The 27,316-nt window shown below is 36.0% G+C and overlaps 1 protein-coding gene across 1 annotated transcript in view; it reads right to left on the reverse strand.

The window, feature by feature from the left end:
* Positions 1-27,316, reverse strand: part of ITFG1 (integrin alpha FG-GAP repeat containing 1) — an 86,175-nt gene that overhangs the window by 4,271 nt on the left and 54,588 nt on the right. Inside the window, exons 11-17 of the mRNA XM_074583068.1 lie at positions 23,529-23,679; positions 22,935-23,043; positions 19,162-19,205; positions 17,604-17,682; positions 4,061-4,185; positions 3,091-3,173; positions 1,298-1,415 (exon numbers count right to left, since the gene is read on the reverse strand). Coding sequence (XP_074439169.1) covers positions 1,298-1,415; positions 3,091-3,173; positions 4,061-4,185; positions 17,604-17,682; positions 19,162-19,205; positions 22,935-23,043; positions 23,529-23,679 — 709 coding nt within the window. The remainder of the gene's footprint in view (positions 1-1,297; positions 1,416-3,090; positions 3,174-4,060; positions 4,186-17,603; positions 17,683-19,161; positions 19,206-22,934; positions 23,044-23,528; positions 23,680-27,316) is intronic.

Genomic DNA, 27,316 nt, shown 5'->3' on the forward strand with positions numbered 1-27,316 from the left:
TGAGGTAAAAATCAATTGGAGGGCCTTGGAAAATTATAGGAATTAACAAGTGTTTATACAGTTGTCTGAAAATACACACAATTTATCCAAATATTTGTGCCTATTTTGCGCAAGATGCAACTGTTGGAAATGAGTTTATAATATAACCATACACCACTTCATTCATATATACCTAATGGGGTTTAAAGTGGCTCAGAAAGCACCCACTCTGGGCTGAGTGCTTCCTTACATTACAATACATGGATTATTATATGAAGAATTATTTTAAACTTTGACATTAAATCTCCATTTCTCCAGATGGAATTACACGTACTCCCCAACTCAAAGTCCAAGTATTTTTTCTGCTACTCTTGTTGCTTAAGATGTGTTGGAGACAGAATTAAACCCAGGCAGTGCATACTCTGAGCTACCAGGTAGCAATGCTTTCTTAGTACAGTAGGACATGCTAAGGACAGTCATCATAAACTTTGTATTTCTTTGCTTTTGTGTTTTATTTAAATATGAAGCATGTGCAAAGCCTATCTGAATGTTTAACAAGGTCATTTTATTTCCACAAGCACAAAATAACAAACAGTTCTAGCATGTCAAAATGTGCAGTAATTTTATTTGACAGCTAAGATTATGGTTTGGGTATGTAGTAGCACTTATTGGCAATCCTGCCAGTTGGATATGATTGGGAACTGAGCATAGTTAAGAAAAATGGGAACGCATTTCTTTTGTGACATGAAAGGCCCCTTTCAAAATGCTTCTTCAAATCAATGGATTTCTATACACTGCATGTATAATTCAGACACAGAGCAAAGCAGCCAATATGCACACGATTGACTCTGTATACAGTCCTGAATGCTAATGTCAGTGCGATCAGCAAAGATAGATACTGAAAGAGAGACATTTTCCTTATTTTTAGATTACCGGCAGAACTCAAGATAAGTAAACTGAGTTTATGTTCCATTTTCCAAAATAGTACTCCTTAAAACTCTGCAAAATAGAAAGCTTAGATATGAAATAAAACCGTCTCATTTAGCTGGGAATAACAGCTTAATGGCAAAAACTTATCCATATTGCTCTTCATTTGCCTTTTTAAGCATCTTACAGCTTAAATAAAAACAATGCCAATTTTTAAGCTTGCAGTAAATACTGAATTAATAATAAACACCTTTTGGGAATTAATGCAGTCTGTGTCAGAAATAATACTGTAGAAAACTACTCAAAAAGAACAATGTACAAGACTGTAAAATATTAGGAAGTGTTAAATAGTATAGAAAATATAGAAAATAATCTAGTTAATTAAGCTTACCTTTTCTTGCCAGTGTAATATGCCAATTATTGCCAGGATGAAAACGCAGACACCAATTAAGGCTATAGCTGTTAGCAGCACAATGTTACTTGGGGTCAGATACAGCTTGGCACTCCAGCTATACAAAAGAAGAAAATCCAAGGAAACATTAATACCCTTCATTAGGAAGCAGAAAACAGATTTCACTTATAGAGACAAAAAGAACCTGCTACTGAACGACAGGTAACAACTTGGTTTACAGAAGCTAGTGGCTATACTTAGAGACCGAAGCTTAATGGTATTTACTTGGAAATATATGGCTTAATATAATTATTTTCAGGTAATGCCATGTCTAAATTCAGTTTCCATTTAACTTTCCAGGAATGCTATGGGTATCTTCAGGGATTGACTTCTGTCTCGTTAAGAGATTTAGCTCTTGCCTCTGCCCAGAACAGAGTAAAATCTGTAGGAAAACATTCCACAAAACTGCCTGGGGCTTGGGGAGCTGGAGAAGCAGGGGGAAATAAGCCTGTAAGACAGATGGTTCCCTCCCCATGAGAAGCTCCTCTTTGGACAGGCTCATGGGGTCCAGCTGGTTAGGCATCTCTCAGTCTGAAGTCTACTCAGGGACAACTGCAGTTCTAGGCAACAGAACCAGTTGATTATGGCACGAGAATGCCAGAGCAAAAAAATTAAGCACTTTAAGGGCTTCTGGCAGACATCCCTTGAATGTTGCAGGGTCCTGTGGCTCAGTTAACACCCTTTTTGTAGTCCAGGCTTCCTGTCATGGGAAAGCCTTTAGCAGGAGGCTCTAGGCTGAGGCAGGAAACTTAGGCCTCGCAGGAAACAACATATCCGTATTAAAAAAAAAAATAAAAAATTAAGAAGTGTTTATTATGAAATCTGATTTCTTCTGGGGATTCTACCCTCTCCTATTCTACAGTGTCCATAAACTTACTTTATAGGGAAGTAAAAATAGTTTAAGAATAAGATGACAGAATATTTTTTGCATAACACATACCTTTAAATAACCTCAAGACTATAACTACATTTTCTTTATCTGGCAGATGTTATTCCTGTGGTTGTTAATTAGCAACTCAAGTGGCACATCACTTCTCAACTGTTATTTGTCCTATAGTAAAATTAACTGCTGAAACTGATGTCAGAATCATTTCTGCATGATAAATGCAACTGACCTCACTAGTAGACCAAGCGGCAAAAAGCAGCTGGAATATGTGACTAATGTTTTCTCTAATAGCAAAGAGAGAAACATGCTGTCTTTCTGGGATAAACATTTTAATTGCAAAGTGAATTCAGTGTTCAAGCTCTTTTGTAACCAACCCATTCCCCTTTACTTAAAGAAAAACATTCATACCTGTGGCAACAGATACTGTCTTCAGAAGGGCTGAACTAAAGCTTTTATAGGCAACAAGACAGAAATTGCATGTTTGGTGAAACAAAAATGCTTGCTTCAATCATTACTATGCTTGCAATTTGTCAAAAAGAATGTTGGTAAATCTAGCAAATATGTTATTATTTACAGGAGTTGAGCTGGGGATACATTTTGATCGTATGAGCTGGTAATAGATTTTGATTGTTTATAGGCACTATCTAAGAGTCTGTGTAAATACCTTAGAAGTATTCTGCCTAGTCACAGAGGCAACTACATCTATAGAACTAACCCCCCCACACCCGCCATCGTTCTTAAATTTACTTTCTATACAAGTGACTATTTTAAAGCCTACACATAATGCCTAATTTAAACTCTGAATTAATGTAATTTTGTGACATGCAAGTCAAAATGATGAAGTTACCTTCGAGGAACATTATGAGGATAAGGGATGACTATGAGCTGGGAGTTTGGTATGATGGCTGTCCATTCTTGTTTCCTTATGGACTTAAAGAAAAAACAAAGGCTATGTCAATTACTAACAAACCAACATACTTAGAAGCAAAGAATTTTTCTGTTGAAATATACAAGAAGAGAAACAAAAAAAACCCACAACCACCCAGCTGCTTTTCTTTTTATTTTAAATACAAGTGATTATTCCCTTATGTTTGTATAAACCTTTTATTCTGAAAGCTCCAAAGTGCTTTAAAAAAAAAAAACAACAAAAAAGTAAAAAGCAAAATAACTATTGCTGACATGAAACACAGCATCTGCTTAAAAAGTACAAAGCAACAACATAATACGGAAAGAAGAAAAGAACCAATTCTATAAAGGAGGCAGGCAAAGCAATTCTCCACAATTTGGCCAGTACGCTACTTCAAATACCTCACTTTTTAAAGTGGTACCATCTGATCTTTAAAGACTGAAAATGGTCAGGACCCTACTTTTATGTTTCATCTGAAGATTAGATAATCACGGTAACGTCCGCCTCCCATCGTACTGGCCATGGTTTTACCACTGAGGCAGAAAGGATTACGTGAGTTTACAGGCTGGCCAGACCAACCCCAGGAGTCTTACAGCTGAGACCATACTAATGGGACCATCAGATCGAATACTCGTTTACCATACAAACAAGCACTATATACCTGTGCTAACATTTATAGACAACTTCAGTCATCTTTTGGTCTTAGTGTTAGCTTCAGAGCTTATACACCCCCCAAAACACAGGCATAAAAGGTTCTTTTTGGCAAACTTTTCTTTATTTAAACTTACTACTTTGATATTCTTGCCTCTGAAAAGAAAAAAAAAGCGTCCCTAGCAGTATTTACATCCAAACTCTATTAGGAAAGGTAACACCATAAATATTAGGTTGACAATCTTAAATCTCAACTAACCTTTTCTCCTGAAGGACGAGGAATGCCAACATACAAATGGTCGAGGAAATTAGCGCTACGTCCCAAGCCTAGCACATTGTATGGCAACTGGAGAGCAAAATGTGCTGACTGGCTAAGCTGTCCAGCTGAAATAAAATTAGCAATGAAGCCCCAGTAAGTATTTTGGAAAAAAACCCAACCTCAAACCCACCAATTTGCTACACAAATACACATTTCAGAGTCAGTAATAAAAAATTTTAAAAAGTTTTAACCAACCGCATGATTATTTAATTCTTAAAGGCTCAATCCCACATTTCCAAACTATTTGTGGGCACTCTCTTGGAGAATAGCTTAAATGCTTTAGATTTATAGGTAAGACGATTCTATGTTAAACTGAATCTCTACTATTTATTACAAGTTGAGAAGAAATCAGCTATCTGCATTTATTTTGATATAAGTAGTGCCAATTCTTTTGCCTCATTGATTTACAAGCTCAGACTCAACATGTGAAGGTTCACTTTAATTCTTATTAGTATTAATCAGTAACTACTGGTTTTTCTTACATCACAAAATGTGCTAAGTAAACTCTCATGAACAAATTCTTAAATAATAAATTGATTTAATGAAAACAGGATTACAGTGGTTGTAAATCAGGCCCTAGTGAGGGCATGTAATTATAAATAATGAAAGGAGAGACTGTAGGGGAAAAATAACATTCTTTGTTTCTTGAAAAGGCAGTAGGGAAACAGACAAGCGTTGCAGCTATTAAAAGGTTCACAAACATCCCATTTCCAAAGTATCTGATTATTCCATTTAAATAAAGATCTTGTAATCTTTTGATTTCTGGCAAACGGATTCAGATCCTACGTAGATTCTTTCTTCATTCTCTAGAAAGCCTCTTAGTAAGGGATCTGGTTACACAGCAGGAATGATACCAGCACCTTGTTAAGTACTGCAGGGAATTCAGCCCTTCACCAGATTAATAGAAATGAGTTCAAGGGGTACTTGACAACCACAAGGAGGTTTACGTCATCAGTTGCAACAGTTTTTCGCAGAGATATGATATACAGTCAGTATTTTTTAAGTGTCAGATTTTTCTCTGCTTTAACATCTGACAGATTATGCCTGAAATTGTATAAGTCAAGTGACAAAACGTAACAGAATGTGAATTAAAGAACATGAATTCACATTTTGTAATGAATTTACAGCCAACTCCTTTCTACCTCTCCACACTTTCTTCCAAGGCTCAATTCTGGAAGTTAGTATTTTGCTTCAGACAGCTGGCTGTTGGCCACACGAGCTGCACCGCATCTTGCACAGCTGCGGTGAAAAGAGCTGGGGAAAAGCTCCCAAACAACAACCACCACAACTTTTTTGTCAAGGCCAACCATCCTTTCAAGAAACAAACAAAACAAAACAGAAACAAACTCCCATTCTTAGCTCCTGGAGAGAGCCCGATAAGTGCAAGCATGCATTTGCCATTATACAACAACAGTCATCCCAGTGGGAAGTCTCTGGAAAGTGACTGTACAAGAGTATTATAAAAGCTCTTACCCCAAGGGATTACCAAGATATGACACCTACTTTCAGAAGCAGCTCATCAGTTTTTGTATGCTCTTATGGAGGACAAACTACTTTGTATATTGGATAATGATAATTTTGAACCCCTATTCAATAAAATGATTACTTCATGGTTCTATTTTCCTGAATCTCCCCACCCTCCAGCAGCTTTTTAGGAAGAAGCTTGCCACATGCTGTTCGGCACGTTTTGAAACAGGCCTGTTTAATCACGAGGTAAACATTCTGTATTATTGTAGTTTTAGAACCATGATAATTTTATTTAAAAAGGAAACATAAATGTCAACTAAATACACTTAGATGAGATCTGAAAAATCAGCTTGATGCAGTTACCTTTTTATTAGGCTAAAATGCTATTAGCAAAAAGAAACAGTAACAGTTTTCTTAAAGATTAGGCATATTTTAGATTTACTTTTTCCCCACGCAGCACCATGTCACGAGCAAGCAGACGTGGAAATATTTAAATAGGATTTGTACTTTCAGTCCTCTGTTGTGAGGGTGAGGTGTACTGTGTACATTGTTAGGTGAATTCCTAGATTATGGAATCTGTGGCAGACAGCATTATCTGAGAAGCTTTTCTCTAAGAACAGGGATTTTGCTCATAAGTTGAGATAACAGTATAGGATTTGAGTCTGTCCCCACTTTGTCACTGACTTCCCTTACATGATGTTGGCTAAAATGCTCAATCTCTAGGTCTCAATTTTCAAATCTAAAATTTGAGTAATTCTCAAATTAGAGTAAGCACATAATATCTGAAAGCACTGGTTGCCAATATAAAAGTAGCAAGGAACAAAGGTAGGTTTATTAAATTTGACTCAGTTATAAACCCAAACAAGGTATGTATTACTTGATCATGCTGTAACATAATAAAGAATTTTCTTTAACAATTTCCTTCACTATTGCTGAATTCTGAAGGACTTTTCCCAAAAAACCAAGGTGCTGCTGTAATATTTAAAATTGAAAAGCTTTTAGAATGACTTTTGAGTGAAATATTTAGGATTATGAGGAGACTGCAACTGAGATCTTCCTTTTTTCTTTCATCGTACAAATGAAATGAATGTCAACTAAATTAAAGGAAATAAAAGAAAATGTCATACACTGTGTGCAGTCAGCCTTGAAGAGGTTAGAGAGTCAGATACTGCACTAGAATTCCTAAAAGCATTGAATAATTTCATGGCTACTAACACTGGTTCTTATGCCTACTAAGATAAGGATAATGAAATCTTATGCTTCAGGATGTAAATAGATCATTTGCAAAGGTCAGAAAGGAACGTTTTCTTCTACATAGCTGACAGAAAATGTGCACATACCTTTTCTTTATTTGCCTTTAAAATTTGACAGATATGAGCTAGGCAGGACTTGGGATGATAGCATATAGAAGGTTCCAGTTTACTTTAAAGCTGACTACAAATATGAGACTATTTCTTGCTTTATTCCAGCTATATCTATCATAAATTCTGTAAAAGTTTGATGGTTACTCAAATGTTCCACTTAGAATTGTAAACAAATAATTAAGAATGACAAATGTTCATCTGAGAAACATAAAAACCTTGAACAAAGATTAAAGATAAAAAAGAGAAATTACAGAGAGTACTGTTAACAGTTTATTGTAATTTCTGAAGTTCTCTGTCACTGGTAATTAATTTACTCATGGAAGTATTTCAAATTTAAGTAGCAACTCTAGTTATGTGCTGTGTTGTAATACTATTGTAAACAGTTTTCTGCTTATTGCATGAAGATTTGAACATACCATTTCATCTTCAAGCAGAAAGGTGGGATTTAATTCTTCTACTAAAATCGCTCTTTAAGCTTTTGGAAGCCTATGCAAGCAAGATGGAGAAAGTGGCTGTTGCCTCATGGCTCGTTTCCCTTCATCAGTAGAACTGTTACTATAAACAAGAATTAAAAAAACCAACTTCTCTCCATGTTGTACGTTATTACTTTTTAATACTACTTTAAAGACTACTCAACACTATGTCTTTTGCCTTATACTTCTTGTCTCAAAGAACTTATTTGGAAGCACCCAGATATCATGGGCTACGATGTAAGTGTTGCTGTTTAAATTTTTGTTTTAAACCATAAGTCACTAAGTTTATTGCTTCAAAAACCTTGGGCAGAGTAAAAAACCTCAACATTTTAAGACATAGTTTTCAGTGGTTTCAGCCTGACAGAGACCAAATTTTTACGAAATAGCTAATGATGTTGGGCAGCCAAACCTTACAAAGTTTTACAGAGTTTGATATTCAGAAATCCTTCTGAACATCTGTGAACCAATCTCCTTATTTTTGAAGTCTGGCATATAAAATTTGAAGCAATACATATCATTAACCTTTTGAAAGTCTTCTCTGAAAAACAGAATGATGTGTCGTCTATGACACATACAGTACTTGTTCTTTTATATCTGAATTAAGGTGTTTCCATTATATGGATGTAAACTTGCTGAAAGCTTAAGAGTAGTGCAATGTACCCTGGGTTAAATTGCAATGTCCTCAACAGCTTATTGCAGGGTGACTAGACCTGTGCAGCATAAGTGCTTAAATGAAGCCAATTTAACTTTATGAAGGGAAGGTGATTGCATTTACATGTGGAAGCAATGCTTTCTTTTGTTTCTTTAAACAGAACTGATAATGTGAAATACTGGATTTAGGAGCAGACTAGCTGAACCTACATAAATAGAATCACAAAACTGATAGTGTTCAGTCAGTTTAAATAAGCTTATTTTGTGCAATAATAGAGCAGAACGTACAAGATCACTATCCAGAGTTAAAAGACTAACAGAAACTCCGATTTCAAACTCGTGGTCTCCTGAAGCGCCATTCTTTTAATTTTTTATATATTATGCTTTTCTTGACAAAATATAATTTGCTTTTAAGTAGTCCATTAAAGCCATTCAGATTAATTCAAAACAATACTATTTTGGCTTCCAAAAGTCCCTCAAATTCAATATATTAGAGGACTGAACAGCTAAATGTATTTTCATAAATAAAAATGTTATGTCATTATTTCTTCCAGTTGCTATATTTTCCTCTCATTTGCAAAATGATGCATTTATCAGAAGCTTTAATACACTCACCAAAATAGTAACTGAAGATTTGTGTGAAGTGTGAATCAACTTGTCAAAAAAAGCCCAAAATGTAAGAGTTAGAAAATATAACAAGGAGTTGCTTTGTTTTAGCCATACATTCTTAGTACCTGTTGACAATATGGGCGGCTTTTCTGGTAAAACCCCCCCCAGTTCATTGTGTAAAACATAGTATCTGAGTTGTAGCCTGTAGTCTCAGACTTGCGTCAAAATTCTTCTGTACCATCGTCTACCTTAATATTGAGGCTAACACATGAATGACTGCTTTCTTATAGATTAGATACCCATATGCATCCTACAAAAACTGAAAGTTATTCAAAAAAACTACATGCAGAAGCTGCACAAATTGCTGCGTAGCTGTGAACAACATGCATGGAACAGCTGGAATAAGACACAGTCAGTTCAAGAGTTCGGTAAAATGTCACAGTGGACGTGCATCACTTACTTAAGCTGCACAGTTGAAACACTACAGTGATATTTACATTACAGCCATTATCAGTATTGTGCTACGTTGCACACCAAAGTGTTTCCCATCTTTTGAAGCTGACAGCTCCTTATTTTGTTTGAAAATACGCCAGAACCACTTACCACAAAAGAAAGGGAAAATATAAATTATAATAATGAAGTAAATACCTGTGTAATATGCATAGGAATTTACAAAGCAGCTTTCAGAAGAAAAACCAAAACAAAACAAAACCCAACTACTCCGAACTTGAAAGCTTTGTAGGAAGTTGGAGATTTGATTTCCTTGGCTTTAGTTGAAAGCTTTACTTCAGTTCCCTTATTACTGCCTTTGGGGTTGTAGGTTGCTGATTGGGAAAAAAAAGTAGTGGAGAAAGAGCTCTTTCTACTTAAAATTATGCAATGGCAACTTCAGCTTTCTAAGGGGCTAAGGATGTCTCCCTCTTCTGACTTTGCTGTTTGCCTCTTTTCATTAATCCACAAGATAAGAAATTTTAGATTCCTGCAGTACACAATTTCACCTCTCCACTTTTTCTGGACTTCCAGAAATAACTGGGGAAAGTGGATTGAAAATGCACACTTGCAACTTTGATACCTATTACTTGCACCACTGCTAACACTTGTGATACTTCTTATGAAAGCCCGAACTCAAAATCTGATGCGTTTATGTGAGAATATGCATTTTCATTAAGAATAACCTTGCACCATAAAATTACAGAAGGAAAACTAGAAACTAAAAAGTCTTAAAAATCCCCAAACAATGACATTATCATATTGCTGATATTGCAACTCTGCGCAGGGGAAAGTTGTCTAATTTGTAATGCCTAAATATTTGAAGTTTGCTAATATTGCATGCAACGTTACAAATTCAAGTAAGTTTTCTAAACAGAGATTTATATAGAAAAACATACTAGCAGGGTATCCCCACCTACAGCAACAGAAAACCCTTCACAGCAGAATCCAGCTATTGATTCAATTATTAAATGACTCCTGCTTGTTCCATGAATACACTCTTTTTCCTATATAGTAGAATTCCATGTAACAAATCCTGGAATGTCAAATGGCTATTGAAATTAAGCTTATTTTGCATTTTTCTGGTACATATTGCAATGTTTATGTTTCAATTCATTACTATAATAGCTGCTAGACATTTGTGTTCACCTCACAATCCAATTTAGTTAAACAGCATGAGAACTCAATGCAACAACAGAGAAGAGTAAGCAGATTTCAAAAAAACAGAAGGGCACGACTTAACAGCATGTCAAAGGTCATTCTGTCATGGAAGGTTTAAAAGAAAACCAAGCAAAACCAGAAAAATGAAAGAGCTCTGAAATGAGAATTACAAAGGCAAGCAGGCCATACAGCTTCAGTCATACAGTTGCTTAAACAAATTATGACTTTCATACAAGAAGACAATCCATATATTATTTGTATGATAATATTACTCCTACTTATGGACATTGAGTAAGCCTTAAGCATTTATTGTTCTGTTGTTCCTGGCCCACAGGATTAATATTTTTGGTAGACACAAACTGCAACTGTGGGCCTGTTTATTCCAAACTCTAAGTCCATCGGTATATTTTTACTTTAAGAGAGAAAATTAAGACGACCACAGCACCGGCTGAAACACACAAGATATTCTCCCATTTTACGTGGAAGCGAAAATATGAAACAACACATCAGCTTGAAGCTCCAGACAGGTTGGGCCTGGCTTGCAGGGTTCATCAGGTACTTAAAAGACACGTGGTACATCACAAAAATATAGAAAAAATATTTTGGGTATGCCCCACTAGTTAACACACTAAGGAGTCAGCCAGGACTGCTGTGGCTATGGCAATGCAGAGCTACCAGTCCTATCCCTCTGTCTGCCTGCCCGCAGAGAGGCAGGCTTCAGGGCAGGAATTCCTACAAAGGAGAGAAAGACAAGGTATCTGAGGGTTCAGATGTTACACAGAAGAGGGAGAAAGCAAGCAGGAAGACAGAAAAGATGGGTTTTGGTGAAACAGGAAGGGATATCAGAAGGAAAACCAGGGTAAAAAGATGCTGATGGCTAAAAGCAGCCTGGTGTTCATAGTATGAAGCCACTACAGGACTACCCACTCATTTGACTTCCTCAGCCCTTGACCAGGCAATAACAAATTTAAAATGCTTGTGTTGTTCTGGTGCTATAATATGAAACCATCCTTGTGCAGTTTCTGAAAACATTTCAGTAGATTAGTAGCTGCTTCATATTAAATTTAAAGTATCTGATCTTATTTATGTTGTTCTGGGTCCACAAGGACATTAGTTCTAAGAAAATCAGTTTGTGTTATTAGTAATAAAAGACATGAAACCAAATATATCAAGTAGGTAGCCTTCTCAAGAATACAAAGGATCCTTATTGGGACCCACTTCAGCTTGCAAAAATGACATGTCTGCATTTTAGCCAAGGTCAGAACTGTTAAAAAATAGAGCCGTATAGATGCAATCTGCAGTAATTTAACTGGCATCAGTCGTTATGCAAAATTCTGTTCCAAACCAAGGAAGTTTAGTAGGGCTACTATTTCATTATCAACAATGATTTTTTTTAGAATGCTGAAGTTTAAAAAGAAAAATAAACCAAACCAAACCACAACCACACAACGAACACCCCACAAAGCCCAACATCTTGCATTTGGTTAGCTTTACTAAATTCGTCTTGTCTATCCTTCCCCTCCCGTGCCCAAAGAACAGCTTCAATTTACTCTGTGCTCAACTTTAGATATTATAATCTACTTCATGCTACGCATTGTTGCTTCCCGGATTCAGCTGAAAAACACCGTGTCAGAATGATGTTAGAAATTTCTTAGAAGCCAATAAAAGCCTAGAAATGCAGATATAGAGCTGAAAATCCAGGATGACACTCATACTTAACTGTGGAGTCTCCTTAAAAATGACAACTCCAAAAGAAATGGGGAGTGGATAAGGCAGATCACAGGAAGCAGCTCAGAAGGCATGGCTTAAATTCGAGTTTGCATACTTCTAGATTTACACCTGGACCTGATCTGATCTCAAGCATAAAACTCCTTAAATATTTGAAGAAGCTGTTGCAATTGAATTTCCTCTTAGAGAGAGGAGGTCTGTGGAGATACTAACCGCAGATGCAAGACCCAGTACTTCTCAATTCTAATGCTCATTTTGGCAATTGCTATTCCTTGTAGCTAATTTAACAGTATTTCTTGTTCTAAGATTACAAGTGAATTGAGCAATGTGAAAGTAAAAGCACAGAATATGTGCTAATTATTATTCTGCTATCTTTTAACAACATACTGGAATGTTAATAGGAGAGAGAATAATTCTAACAATGTTTTAAAAAAAAAAAAACCCCTTTGTAATTATGCAAATTTCCTGTAGTTACGGCTTGGCAGATCAAAGAACCTTAAAATGAATTAGATAAGGACAGCCATATGTGCCTTTTTATTTTACTCTTTGCATGAATATTGCATACATGAAAGATACCATAATTCAGAACTAAAGACCTGCAGAATTAGGCAGATCAGAAGTAGAACGGTAGACATTTCTTCAAGTACTGTAGGATTTACTTTAGCCCAGGGCTGGAAGGATAACTTAAGGTGACTGGATAGTTTGGTTTCACTGCTCCAGACAATAACTCTTCCCCTGCTGAGACCAGCGGTAAAGACAACAAATAGCATCAGATGACTTGAAAAAAAAATAATTGAATGGCACGCATCATTTTCATTAGAAAAAGAACCATGTTGTTATTCATGTTACTTCTTAGGAAAGAGATGAATTATTTTAAAAATATGAAAATATGATTACAAACAACCAGATTCTCTCATTATTGCTTTAATACAAGTAAAAGCTTCATATATGGATTGTTCCATGATACTGTATAAGGAATGCAAATAAGTTGGTGAAAATTAGTTTTAAAATAGTATGTTGATACCATGCTTGTAAAAGCTTAATGTGTAAAAGATGTTTTGTAAGTTTATATATGGCCCAAAAAAGCCATGCGGGTTTGGTATTGCCCACCAGTACACACATATAAAAGTGTTGCTTGAGGTATTTCTTGATAGTCAAATAGAATATGATTCTGATGTAACAGGCTGTTTTTCAAGATAATAACCTGTAGGGCAGTAATTCTAGTTAGAAGAACATTCACTGAATTTTACAGGTAGGACTTGTAAAAGAAGTAAGTTTAGCTACAAACTTAATATAATAGCTTCAGAAAATGTGACTTTGAAAAGTTCTTGCAGGAATTATACAGACTCAAAAAAAAAAAAATCTATTAACATATTACAGTTGAGAAACTGATCAAAGACAGTATTATAAAGTTCCCTGTAGCAATACTGCTAGGGTCATAAATGCACTTGGAATTCATTACTGCTATTTCATAATGCCAAAACAGAAAAGGAAATTCATCATGATTGGACTCTGTTAGGTTTTTATTATTGTAAATATGGTAGCAGTGAAGATGAATGGTACTATAGGAGTATTAAATCATATTTGATAGCTGTTTCCTAGAGGAAATTGTAAAAACATTGCATTTCTAAAAGCACTGCCCCACCCCCCCCAAAAAAAAAACCCAAAACCAACCAAACCCTAAAGATAATGTTTGAGAAGTAGTGTATTTGTTTTTGTTCTTAGAAGAGAGAACAAGAAAAATAAAATTAAGAAAATTATACGTGAAATAAGGCCAAATTTTAAGCTAGCTTTATTCCTCACAGATATAAGGAATTCGTAAGCTACGTGCATTCTTCTATGGCACAGAGGTCTATAGTTGGAAGAACATCTTTATTTTGCCACTGAGTTATTTTATAAGCCTGCTTAAATAGTAAGGGCCAAAGGGTCAAACATACACAAAACAAATCCATCTAAACTTGTATTTCCTCAAAGTGGGGTTTAGAATCAGTTTATACTGCTGTGAATTAACCTTTTAATAGATATTCTGCACTTAAGATCCCAGAAACCCATTATTTTGTCACCTTCTGGTTAAAATTATGTCAATTTATAAAAATCAAATTTATTTTAAAATGCAGCATGTAATTTATCATCCAGATATGCTAAATTTCCGTTCTCTACAGTTACTATTTATGATATCCCAAATAAAATACTTTTAAGAATCTAATAACATAGATTCTACTGTCTGTTAGACACAATTTTTTAAAAGTATATTTTGTATGAGTTCACTTAAAATATCAGATTTCTAAGTCTGAGACTGTGTAAATTACAAATAAGTAGCAAGAGTTAAAATATTCTCTGACTACACAAACATTGAATCTAAATGGGCATAATCAGATCTAAGCAAAGTTTTTGTTGTAGGTTTTTTTGATTTCTAACCATTTTATAGCACTTCCATAAAGAAGAAAAAAAAAAAAAAAAAAGGGTCAGTTTGATGCTTTTACCGATGTGCTTCTTTTCTTACACAAAAAACGTCTTTTTTGTTACTTAGGCAAACAGAGTTATTTGTCGGTAGTCCTGATTATCTCATTGTAAGATTACGTGTAGGTATGGAGGAGGCAGGTACATGTCATATGGCCAAAGGAACTCCGAAACTGTGTTTTCATTAAGTTGTTTTATATTCACATGGGTGCACCACATGTAGGCAGGCCTGCATTAAGTGCCAGTGAGCCCGAAGGAATAAATACATTCCACTGCTTTAAACTTCATTTAGATGTGTGTTCACCCAATGAATGCACTCAACTAACTTTTAGTGCAGGCTGGAAAGAAATTTTGTAACATAGAAATTACAGTTATTTCTAGTAACTCTCACAGCAGCTCTCAAGAAGAAGCTTCACCAATAAGTCCATATTGCAAGAAGATGGCCCCCAAGAGTACAGAGCCGCAGTCATCAACTGCAAGTAGTTTAGTTAACCGCAGAAGGAGAGATTAGTAGACTCCACTCTTTATGACGCAAATTTGTGAAAGTAAGAGTTGTTTTTTACTCTTTACTAAGATATGAAGTGCATTCCAAACTGTTTATACTTTTGTTGTTTTGAAAAACAAGTACTCATCTGTCTTTTTAAAAAAGAATAGGTACATAGGTACAACAAAATTCCTTGTATTTAACAGTATAGGTCTTACTGGTATCCTATCGGAAACTCAACTCTAAAGCCAACATGCAACATGGAAGCAAAAATAGGACAAAACCAAAGATACCTGGTCATCGAGAAGAACAGAACAGAAAAGGCACTCCAATGTGGATTAAAGTAATGTGGATAACACAGTAGGAATCCCTAGAAACCTGTCCTGAGGCAAAATGCCTTCTAAAACGGGATAGAAGCTGTGAAACTAAGCATATCTGTATTTGTATGAATATGAATCCAGCATATCTTTGCATGCCAGCCCTGCTTCCTGTATGGAACCAGCAACATCTTTTAGCCTTATCTTTTATTTCTCCACCAACCCTCCACAGCACACTAAGCTTTTTTCTGCTATGCTCCTACGTTACTGCTTGGGCAAGAACATCTCAGGCTATGGCTAATTGCAACTGCACGTGTGCTGACCATATGGCCAGCCTGGGGACAAAACCAGACCAAATAACCATTGATCTCTAACTGAAGTCTTTTCCTCATGTAGAATTTTGTCTCCTACCAAACTGCTGATTTTTACAGAACTGGTAGAGTTTTATTTGAGGCATGTATGCTCCAGCTAAAATTGACTTGAGTAAGCTAGTGGATTCAAAAGTTATTAGGGACCACAAATAGACAAAGGCAGCTTACTGAGGTAACTTTCCCATCCACGGGAATCCAGGCTTTTGAGGGACAAGGAGAAAGGTGCTGTGTAGGCCTTTACCAGTATTGTCTGATATGGTTGACAAGACAGGCTGTACTATGACTTGGCTCTGACAAAGCTTGCAAGCCTTCATCTTGGTAATTAGTAATAATGAGATATGCCAGTTGTTACCCATCCAGCACTGGCTGCCTAAGGGCATGGGTCAGATAGTCTAACAGAATGTAATGTAACTACAAATCTCTAAAGCCATCACAGGGTTAAGTGTTTCTGACTAAATATGTAAGCTCTTCCTAAATTTAGCTTATGAAGACCTTCAGAGCGATGAAGCTGAGTGTGCAACTGGCACAATTAGTTTGTTAAAATGAATTTGTGCAACAATTAGAAAAAATATTTTGCATTTTCGTGATAACATTAATTATTAGTTTGTTTAAAAATGTAGGGTAATACTTTCAAGCTTTCAAACCCATATTTAAGCATGTACGAATACAGAAGTGCTACAGAATATCAGGATATGTTTTTGCAGCTATCTGGTTCTTATTTCAGAACATCTTCTTTCTCTTTATTTTTTCTAGGGTGGAATTAACAGTCCTGAGCGCAGGATTCAAGGTGAGAGCATTATTGTTGATTTAGGACCTTAAGGTGTCAGCACTTACTCCCCTAAATTATTGCTGATATTTAAATTAGTGTTACGCAGAATACAGTTTTCCCCAGTGAACTATGGAAAACTTTTTTTTTTAAATCTGAGTTTAATCTGAAGTAAGACTTGAGTGACAGGTGCAGCCAACTGCCACCATTGGGAAAGAGTCAGAATGGCACAACTTAGAGATGTGCATACTCTGATCACGTTTTGCCTAAGCAAGAAGCAAGTCCGTTATGGTGGCGAGATTAACGGTTGTCAGACAAACAGAGCACTTAGTACAGTCACCTGTGTCTTCTAGGAGCCACTAGTACAGACCTAGGAAGGCAGCATAAGCCTCAGGATATTCTAACACTAGGCACTGCTTGGACCATGGTCTAATGGATTATTCTTTTTTTGTCTACTTTGTTTTTGGACTCATGTAAACTGTGGCATCTGCAACATCTCAGGCGATTAAACTTCTAGTTAAGCTAAAAGTTAGACGAAGCGCTGCTTCTTCCCATTTCTTTTGACCCTGTTACCTAATGATTCTTTGCTTCCTTGTACTTCTTGTATTATGGAGCCATTCCCTCGCTATCTTTCTTATGCAACTCAGGATTTTATAGATGCCTGTTAGCCTGCCAGATGTAGTGAACAACTCCAGAAAAATACATGCTGTTGTTACTGAGTATTACTTTCATCCTTGTGGCTGCAAGATTCTATTTAGGTATTTCAAGGCCACTGTTGTTCTTAATACATAATTGCTAAGGAACTGGTAGATAAAGTAAATCATTAGAAGCTTATGCCCTCTCCCAAACTGAGAATATTGTACCCAACGATTTTTCAGATTGGGCAAGATATAGCCAACTGTTCAAGCCCAATTTGCATGGGACAGAAGAAAAGAAAAAAGAATGCAGTTGTAATGTTCGTAATAAATAAGCAATCTGTAAAGAAAGAAGAGAAAGTTAGGGGGTTTTGGCCTTGTAAACTGAAGACAGTATTCAAAACCAGTCCCATTTCACTCTGTAAACTTCTTTCCAACTCTTCAGGTTGCTGAGAAGTATATGCAGACAGAGCATGCCATGCATATACTTGTTATGAGGTTATCTTACCTGACCCATTTTTCAGGTATCCATTTGCATCTACAGTAGTGTACATGATGTAAGGACCAGGCTGATTAACGCCGAAAGGCTACAATGCGGGGGAGGAAAAAGCAGGCAAAATTTTAGGAACAGACAAAGCTATAGTAATAAAACAGTAAACCAAAGAAATTGTTTCTTTGGTTTCTAGATTAATGATTTCATTTTGGCATAGATAATTTCAAAATATTGCAACTGTTTTGTCATAGCATTATGTGGAAATTGATTTTCAAAATAAGGCTAATCAATTGGCAGAACCCATTTGGTATTTTCTGAGGGAATGCACTATACTGATGGTCTTTCTGAATTGAAAAATACTACAAAAATTCAAAATTTTGTTATCATTATTTAGCAATGTTTTATTTAATTCATGAAAGTAGTTGAATAGTTACTCCTTGATATCTATTTTAAGCAAATTCTCTTGAGGGAGAAAATGTACTTAAACATCAAAGTACAGTTATGGGGAAAAAAATTAAATAAAGAAATAAATTTTAAAAAAAAAAATCAAAGGGAGTTGCGGATTACTGAGTGATGAACCGTAACAAACGCACCCTGTACAAAGCATCTTACACAAAGTAAGAAGGGAAGGAAACAGTGATCTGCACTGCTGGGGAAGGAAGAGGAGGGGGGACAACTGTAAGAATAGATTTAAAAGAAAGTTTTCCTTTTTTTTGAAATGCTGAATTCAAGCTGATATCAGGGCATCCACTAAAAATCCGTCAGATCTTTAGTGCTTCAATGATCTTTTCAAAACCTCTCTTTAGTTTTGTAATTAAGCTATCAAACTCCCGTATTATTTTATATCAAAAATTAAACCCCATGTCTTAAGACAGGCTTGAAGAAAAAGCTGGTCCCAGTTGAAGCAGTTTGTGTATTTTCAAGTCAAAATTAAATTTCATATTTTTGCAGAGCTAAAAAGTACTAATGCTAGCTTTGGTTCCTCTAAATTCCTCTTTTAGGCCAACTTTCATTGGGAACACTGCTAAATAATGCGCTAATTGAAAGCTTGGTGGGCAAGTTGCATGGTCCCTGGAGATGATTAAAATAATTGAAATAATAGAAGTCAGCACATGTATATGTGGCTATCTGCAGAATCATCAGAACTAAGTATATTTCCTTCCCGTCTGTCCTTTATTGTACCCACTTACTGTATTCTAGTCTGGAAGTGGCTATGTGGCTGATGATGGGATTATGTCCCATAATCCGTTCTGCCTGGCCTTTCTGACTGCCCCGAACAAGACCTGGCAAACTACCCAGTCTGGGCATCCAGCTGTATTACACAAGTTGTTCTTGTATCTGTTATATCCCAGCCCCCACGATGCTGGGTAACAAAGCTCACTGCACCATCAGTCAACTGGTTTCATCTCTGAGCAGGCAGCTGGCGAAAGGTACGGGTCTCAAGTATGCAGGCCTTGTCATGGTTTGGATCACCCATTCTTCCAATCAACAACCATCTTAATATGTGGAGAGTTTTTGGTATAATTAGACCTCAGCTTTGAAGCTAAATAATGCAAGTTATCGTTACACTTACCGTTATTTTCCGAGGACAGTCATTAGAACAGAGGCCACTGAGAACTGCAAAAACAAAAAGTGAGCTTGTAGTGTTTATGCTAACAAGCTATTTTACAAGCACCACCTCTGAAATCTGTTAGAGTATAGTAATAGTGTCAGGTATTCATTAAAAGACATAAAGAAAATACATGTCTTCCGATTGACTTATGTTAACGTATAAAAAATTTCCTAATTTGTTTGAAGTATACCCTTTGAAGAAATTAATTGGCTAGTCACTGTTTTATCATACCTCATTGGTTAACCAGCTTCAAAAGGAGAGACTTGTCAGTTAAAACAAATTCAAAATTAAAACATTTTTGAAATAGCGGACTGTACGTTTTATTAAGTGTTCTTCATTTCTAATAATTTAAAAATATTGGCAGAGATTCAGCTTTACTCTTTTAACTGGTAAAAAGGTAAGTAAAGGGATAGTTTTTTATCTTGATTTAAAGCAATTCACGAAAGCTGTAACAAACAGAAATCCCATTACCTATTTATTCCATGAATTCAAAAGTATTATAAGCAGATGTGTATAATGCTACTTAATACCTAAAACCTGTGGCAGTTGTTCAATTACTTGTTTGAAGCTTATTAGTTTCAAAAATCAGTTAAATTACAGAAATATCTGTTTAACACTTATTTATAATCAACGAAATGACGGACAATGAAAGCCATCTGTTCTACAACCTAGAACATCCTGTCACATTGAGCATTAGAATATCAGTAGTAAAATGCCTTTAAAACAAACAACAGAAAACACACACAGAAAGCTAAGGTGTCATTCTGATGCAGCATTTGATTTCAAATGACAACAGTGTGGTTGAGCAGCAGCCCAATAATGGCTATGAGTGGGGAAGAGGATACAGACCAGGCAGTATTGAAGCTGAACAAAACCATAATTTCTGTGAGTTATGGTATCCCAAAGCAAGCGTGGCAGACAGCAAAAATTAAGATTTGGACCAGATTTGAGGGCAGTTCATCCTACCCACTGGGATTTCTTTTTTTAAAGCTTTTTCTGTCTACTTTAAGGCTCCATGGAGTTTTGTGTACAGAACGTGTGGGGACAGTGAAATACTAAAAAGTGCATATAAAATGTTCATAGTGTAATAGTCCGATTAGAAATCATTCCCTACTGGAGTCAGAAATAGCACTGTTCTAGTGAAGGAACATTTCTAGTATTTTGTGTGCAAGTCATGACTTCCAAGTTACCGTCCTTTGCTTGCGATTTAAAAACGTTGAAATTTCTAAACACAGGAAAAAAAAAAATCTATTATTTTTATACAGTCAAAAACAATTAAAAATCTGGACAGGTAAGGTAAGGAAGGTGTGGCAAAGCAGAATTTTAAGACTGTGTGTATTTACAAATAGACTTCTAAAGCTACAAGCTTATTTTATATGTTATACATAAGTGTGTATGCAAGTGGAACCAACTCTTCCTATTTTGATGCAAAACGGCACACTGCAATTTGCTGTTCAATTTCACTACTGGAACAAACAATCTGACCAAGTACATCTGACATCAGTTATAATGAGCAAAACTTTCTCATTGTCCATATGCCAAAGAAGGAACACAATGCATTTATTGCTGTACTAACTTGCGCAAAGCACGTTAGTTAGAAATATTCTCCCCTGTACCACTGTAAAAATATTTTTAGACTACTCATTAATTCCCATTTCCACGGGTTTCTGTGCAAAAATACTGACACCCTAAAAGGGTGCTAAAAAAAGGCTTGCTCCAGTTTTTAAGATAGATTTGCAGAATGAATCAAAAAGCACGTTGCAAATTACTCTTTTCCCCATTAAAATATCACACAATTATAATTATAACATGGCTTTGTGAAGCATAAGATTTTTCTAGAGGATTTTCTGCATGCTTGTGTGAATTAAACTAAGCATATACATTATTATTTAAGAAGCTTCCATCAACATGACAAAGCATTATAGGGTATTACGATGAGAATAAAGCTCAGGCTAAGGAGAAGGTAATAAATACACCAGCCCCCAGTAGCAGCTGCAGTTCTGTTTATCTTACGGTGCGCAGAATGTGTGCTTTAGAAGGATTAGATACATTTAAATAACATGAAGGCAAATACAATTTTTGAAGGTGAACCTCTAGTTGTTCCTGTTTACCTTTGTCCTCATAAGCTCACGTACAGCCTCATTTTTTAAAATGAGGCTCAAAAAAAAAATCAAGGAAGACAGACAAGCAATGAGTTCAAAGCTCAACACCTTTGCAGTCTGGAAGAACATGGCAGGACACGCAATTACTCTCAATTACAAATATCATAATCTAACTCTAGCCTTTTAAACCAGGGCTCTAATTAATTCACACACCCTTGCTATGTTCATTGCCATTCTACGCTTTTACAGTAAGATGCGTTTTGTGCCGTGTAATGCTTTTCGTCTGAAAACACCAAACTGACTCACACATGGAAACAAACTGGCTCGCAGAATAGATCACGCAGCATAAGCAAAATATACACCATGCCAGTCGTCACCGAAATGAAAGCAGCCCATTTTGCACTAGATTCTGCATCGTTTCCAGACGATACAGAGAAGACCTCCAAGTCAAGTAGGCTTGATATGACAGAGGTACAGCAAAAAAAGACAGAAGTCCCCGTTGGAAAGAAAATACTGCAACCGCTCAAGGCACAAATGAAAATAAGTGCGCTTGGCTATTGTTTCCTGCCTAGGTTTCTGAAAATAGGCAAGATAAAAAGGCAGTCATTGTGGTCAAACAAGGCATGTTCCTTCAAGTCAATATTACTGTAATTTCTTCTGGGTCTTTTCTGTCTCACTATGGCATACATATTTATATGTGCAAGCATAATTAAGTTTTTCCTCAAATTAGTGAGTTATGAGCTAATCTTCCTCCAAATTTTAAATAGCATCACATATTAAAAATAATAATCTAAGCTGAATGATAGATATGTGTAGATCTGATGCCATTTTTATATAGACAACATTATGTTATGTGAGGAGGTAAGCGAAGGTACTGAACAAAGCATTCACAGAAAGGGCCTCAAATTCAGCTAGTCCGACCCTTTCCCTCAAAAACCAATTAAATATACTATGTAATTTCTTAACCTAATTGTCAGGACCTCTAATGTTGGTAACTCTGCAGCTTCTCCAGGAACTTACATTAGTATTTCACAACTCATTATATAGGAAATTATTCTTACTATTTACTCTTCATAGTTTTTTACTTTATGTTGTATCCTGCATGGACACACAGAACACTCTTCCTCCATTGTTACGCCATCAGTATGGACTGAAGACATGGATCTTCCTTACATTTCTCTTTTAGGTTGAATAACGTGGTTCCATGTGCTTTTTCCCTGCAGATCATATTTTTAGACACTTGATAATTCTTGGTTTTCCTTCAGAAGCCAGATGAGAAATGAGTTCTTAAAGACGTAGTATCTGTCTTAGGAATTTTGCTAACATACAGAAGGAAAGATCCAGGATGAGAGGAAAGATTTAGCCTGCCTCTAGAGTGAAATAAGACATGCATTCTTGTAAGAAAAAAAAAAAAAACAAAAAAACAACTCAGGAGATGATGAATACTTATTTAAGGGTCATTGTGGTCAATGCTGAATCTCTTCAATCACTAATATTTTCCACACTCTTGTTTTTTCTTTTCTATTATTATCATACACGGAGCATCACCATAATATTATCATATACAGAGGCTCAAATATTCACTTTCCTCTCAAGGTCCCATTTCAACTTGATTATACAGTGATAACTTACCAATAACTTTAACAAAATAGGCATCTGCTTCAAAGTTATTTTTTAATGTATGGATAGCAAAGTCCTTGTTGGAGTAGCCTTTGCTTAGCACAATGATATCCAAGATTCCCTAAAGGAAAAAAAAAGGTTTACATTAGAATGCTGATTTACTCTGCATAACATCTAAACTTAGCAAACAAATCCCCTTAGAGATACAAAGAAAAAAAATAGAGTGTGCGAGGCAAAGTTTACATCTTTGCTACTAATTTTAATATCTTTCAAATCTTATTAATCATCTGTGGTAATTCAGGACAGAGTGCTCCATCCACAGGTAACCAGGACAATGCATGTGGTCCATGGCTTGCTTCTTGCCATTGAAGCGGGCAGCTCAAATGGAGCATACGGAGGACCAGCAAAGTCCTGGCAGCAATGGGCTGCTGCTGTCTGCTCACCTTCCAGGGAGCATCTCAAAAGTGAATTTCCCAGGCTGAAGGCCCTGCCTGCCACGTGCTGCAAAGCCAGCATTTCTACAAAGCAGTCTGCCAAGGGCACACAGAGAGATACAGCAATGCAGAAAGAGAGATGCTGTTTGCTGTAGTAAAGAGTTGAACTTACATCTTCGTATATGTCAAAGAAGGTTGCTACCACTGCATCCTTGATTTGATTTAGATCCGAGAGCTCCCAAAAAACTTTAAACATACGACGTACACTCTTGCAGCTTACGTTATTGCATGGGACATTTTCTAGTAAAAATGCTTGTTGATTGCTGTAAAACATACATATATAAATCAACTTATTTACTATAAACAGTCTAATTAATAGAGATTACAAAAATATTGCCATTAAATAATTTAAGTCTGCTGAAGTTGAGTATAATAATACAAAGCTAGGAGCCACTGGATACTTTAAAATCCATAAGCATTTATGTTAGCTTTACAGACAGAATTACCACCATTATGTCATGCCTGACTTAAACCAATGAATACACTAGATAAATGGATCCAAGTCAGCAGGAATCATTTCATTAACCATGCACTCAAAAGCTGAACACATTCTTGCTTTTTTCTGAAAAAAGGACAAGTGCACTTATCTACCATTTTCCTTAATCTCTGCATGGTCCTTCAGCTTAAACATTACTTAAAAAATGTCAGTGCTTTTTCATTATTTTATGACAATCTATTCCCACCCCAGCTCCATTAATAAATTTTCTTACATGTTGCATGATGTTTTAAATAAATTTAAGATTAAACCAAATCTCTATTGGTATTTTTCCATTGTTTCAAAGCAAAATAGAAAACACAAACCCCAAGCTGCTAGCACAATAAAAATAGGACAAGATGAAGCAAATTGGACATTTGCTGACATATAACAAACACAGACAGAAAGACAGGCTATTAGGCTGAAACAAGAAACAAACAAACAAGCCAGAGTACCAGGTCTGGTATAGCAAAGTCTCCCTTCTAAAGAATTTATCTGTTACGTGGCCATTGGTTAGTGGGAGACACAAGGATCCTATGTGCGCGCTGGTGACTACTAGAGTGATCTGCTGCCTCTGATACTGTAGCATTGCCACTCGCACTGGAACCGTGAAAACCTTCAGACTTCACCGACTGGGAGTCTGACTCTTTGGCAGGTCGGTATCCTGGGAAGCCGCTCAAATCCATCCCTGCCTTGGCAATGGGAACAGATGAAGTTTCTTCCTCTCTTTCTGGGGGCAGAGCCAGGAGATAGATAGAGCAGACTATGTTCTGTAAAGCTAGCTGAGTGTGTCAGAGCCCAGGGCAATAACCAAAACCACTTCTTCTTTATGACCTTGAACATACTGCTGTTTCAAAGGGTGACAACAAGGGGTTTATCTGTATCTTAACGGCATCCAGTGCCTCCGGCATGCAGTCACACACATGCACGCACACAAGCATTTCTCCTTCGGAAGGCTTTTATTTTTCTTTGTTTCTATGGTATATTTCAAATAATTTGCTACTCATAAGAATCATATTGCAGAACATTCATATATCTGCTCCATCCCTTTCAGAAAGAGTTAGAGAAGGGCAAAACATTTACCCTGAGAAAAAACATCATTCTGACACCAAAGTAAATCAGTTTCCTCGTCTGTTGCCAAGTTAATATTTCAGAACCCGCAATTGTAGGATTTTGTTCTCTGTAAGATGTGTCAAAACCTTATAATCACATTTCTTGAGCTTCTGTGAAAAATACCCAAATTAGGCCTTTATTTTTCTGCCATATGGCTGCATTTGAAGCTTAATATGAACAACGCACTTTTTACTATTTCACTGTTAGAAGCATGGGTATATTGAATTAATGTCCAGCCAAAATGAAATGAGGTGATCTGCAATATTTAAGATATTGTATTATCTATATCTGAGAACTCATAATCATAACTTGAAATTGTTAAGTGCTCATATTCATTTAATGTATCACACAAGTATCCTATCAGATTAACCAACTGTAAGGTAAGGTGACAACCTGAGCTAAGCAAATTGTTTCAATTTCTCTTTTTCATCATCTTGACATACTGAACTAGCATATCATCCTTAACGTGCCACTTGCAGCACTTTTAATATTTAGGTATTCACACCAATGTGTACACAGTGGCACCTAACTAGTGTACTGCCTGCAAAACTTTATCCCAAACAGCTTATGAATGATGCTCAATAGAGCTGTCTACAGTTTGGAACCTTCTGTCTGAAAGTCATCTATGCAGCAAAGCTAAATTTAATAAAGCTGAATTACTATAAGAAAGGGTTAACGCCAAAGAAAGACTGACGACGTACCACGGTTTTATTTTAACATACTACGTTGCAATTGAATTAAATATTTACTGCTTAATTTCATACAGCTCTCATTCTGTCAAATTTTAGGCTAGTTCATTTACAGTTACACAGGGGACATCTAAATGACTAATATCTTACTCCAGACATTCAGAATAATTGGATTTGCCTCCATTTTTTAGGTTTGCTCAATTACAGGGTGCTCATCAATCCTAAATTTAAAAGAAGTTCTTTATCCAACCTTACTTCTGACAAGTGACAACTAACAATGATTTAGGAAGAGATAACTTGGTCAAATAAGAGTCCTTTCAAGTAGGCCCATATAAAGGATTAATACATATACATTCATTTAAAACTGAGCATGAATACCTGAAAACTTTCTGGTTTTGTATTATTGTATTATTGTATTATTCTCAATTGTATTATTCTCAAAGTTTTCCATTCAACTGTCCATATCCTGTTGTTTTATTATCTCCAAGTTTCAGTCTTTACTGTTACTTATCACTAACGTCAGGGAGATACTATATTTTCCAACTTACCATTACTTTACCAATGAAAACACATTCCCTTTGAATAAAAGCATCACTGCAAAAAATGTTTCCTTAGATTACATATTTGCAATGCAAGATACCAATTAGCAGCATCTAATTTGGAAACACGTGGTTAAGGAAAGTTTGTTTCATCTAATCAGGTGTGAGAGAGAAAGATGTGTTTAAAGAAAGGTGTTTATAGACTCGCAGGCGGTACTTACACTTTCAGCGTTACCAGAGTCAATTTAAAACCAGCATGTGAAAAAATGAATACATTTAGATAAGACAGGAAGTAAAGATGGACCAATGAACAACTACTGATAAAATCCCTTTACCTATTGTTATTCTAGATACATACACAATTTCTAATACAGTCATAACTAGAAGGAGGAAAAATGCATGTATGTATCTAGCCTGAAGAAAAATCTGTCGACTGGAATTCTAATGTGCAGGTTTTGACTCAAGTCAGAAGTTAAAAGAAGAATTCATATCTCAGACAGATAAATATGTAAGAATTGACTGTGAATTTAGCATCTTCCCCTGTTAGCATTTATTGAGTCTCTGGGTTCAAAGCCCCACCACACTTGCAACCACAAGTCAGATTCCTTTTTTTTGTTGTTGTTGTTAATAAGGAGTGTCTCCACACTGTCAAGAGTATTACATGCTTTTATTTAAAATCAAAAGGATATGACAGGAGAGGAAACAGTGTGGTCTTAGGGCAGTTCTGAGAATACTTGAAGCTATTAATCATTTTTCCTGACTTACTCACCTGGAAGGACAGTAAACCAAATTTGCTCCTACCTATCATGTCTTTATTTCAGTGTTTTATAGGTATTTTTAAGGACTTGATCTGAAAGTGCTTTCCAGAATTATGATGAAGGCCTATAATTGATTTTAATCATATTCTTCCATTATCACGTCAGTATATTTTCATATTAAAATGGTTTCTGCCTCCTTTAATTTCTTTAAGTTACAGCAACTAGAAGCTAGGCTTCCCAGACTATAGCACAGATTGAGGTCAAGAGTTTATAAAGATGCTTTTATCATTTAATCACGGTAATCAATCACTGAAATTAGATCTGTA

This window comes from Larus michahellis, chromosome 4 (assembly GCF_964199755.1).
Source record: "Larus michahellis chromosome 4, bLarMic1.1, whole genome shotgun sequence".
Taxonomy (NCBI): domain Eukaryota; kingdom Metazoa; phylum Chordata; class Aves; order Charadriiformes; family Laridae; genus Larus; species Larus michahellis.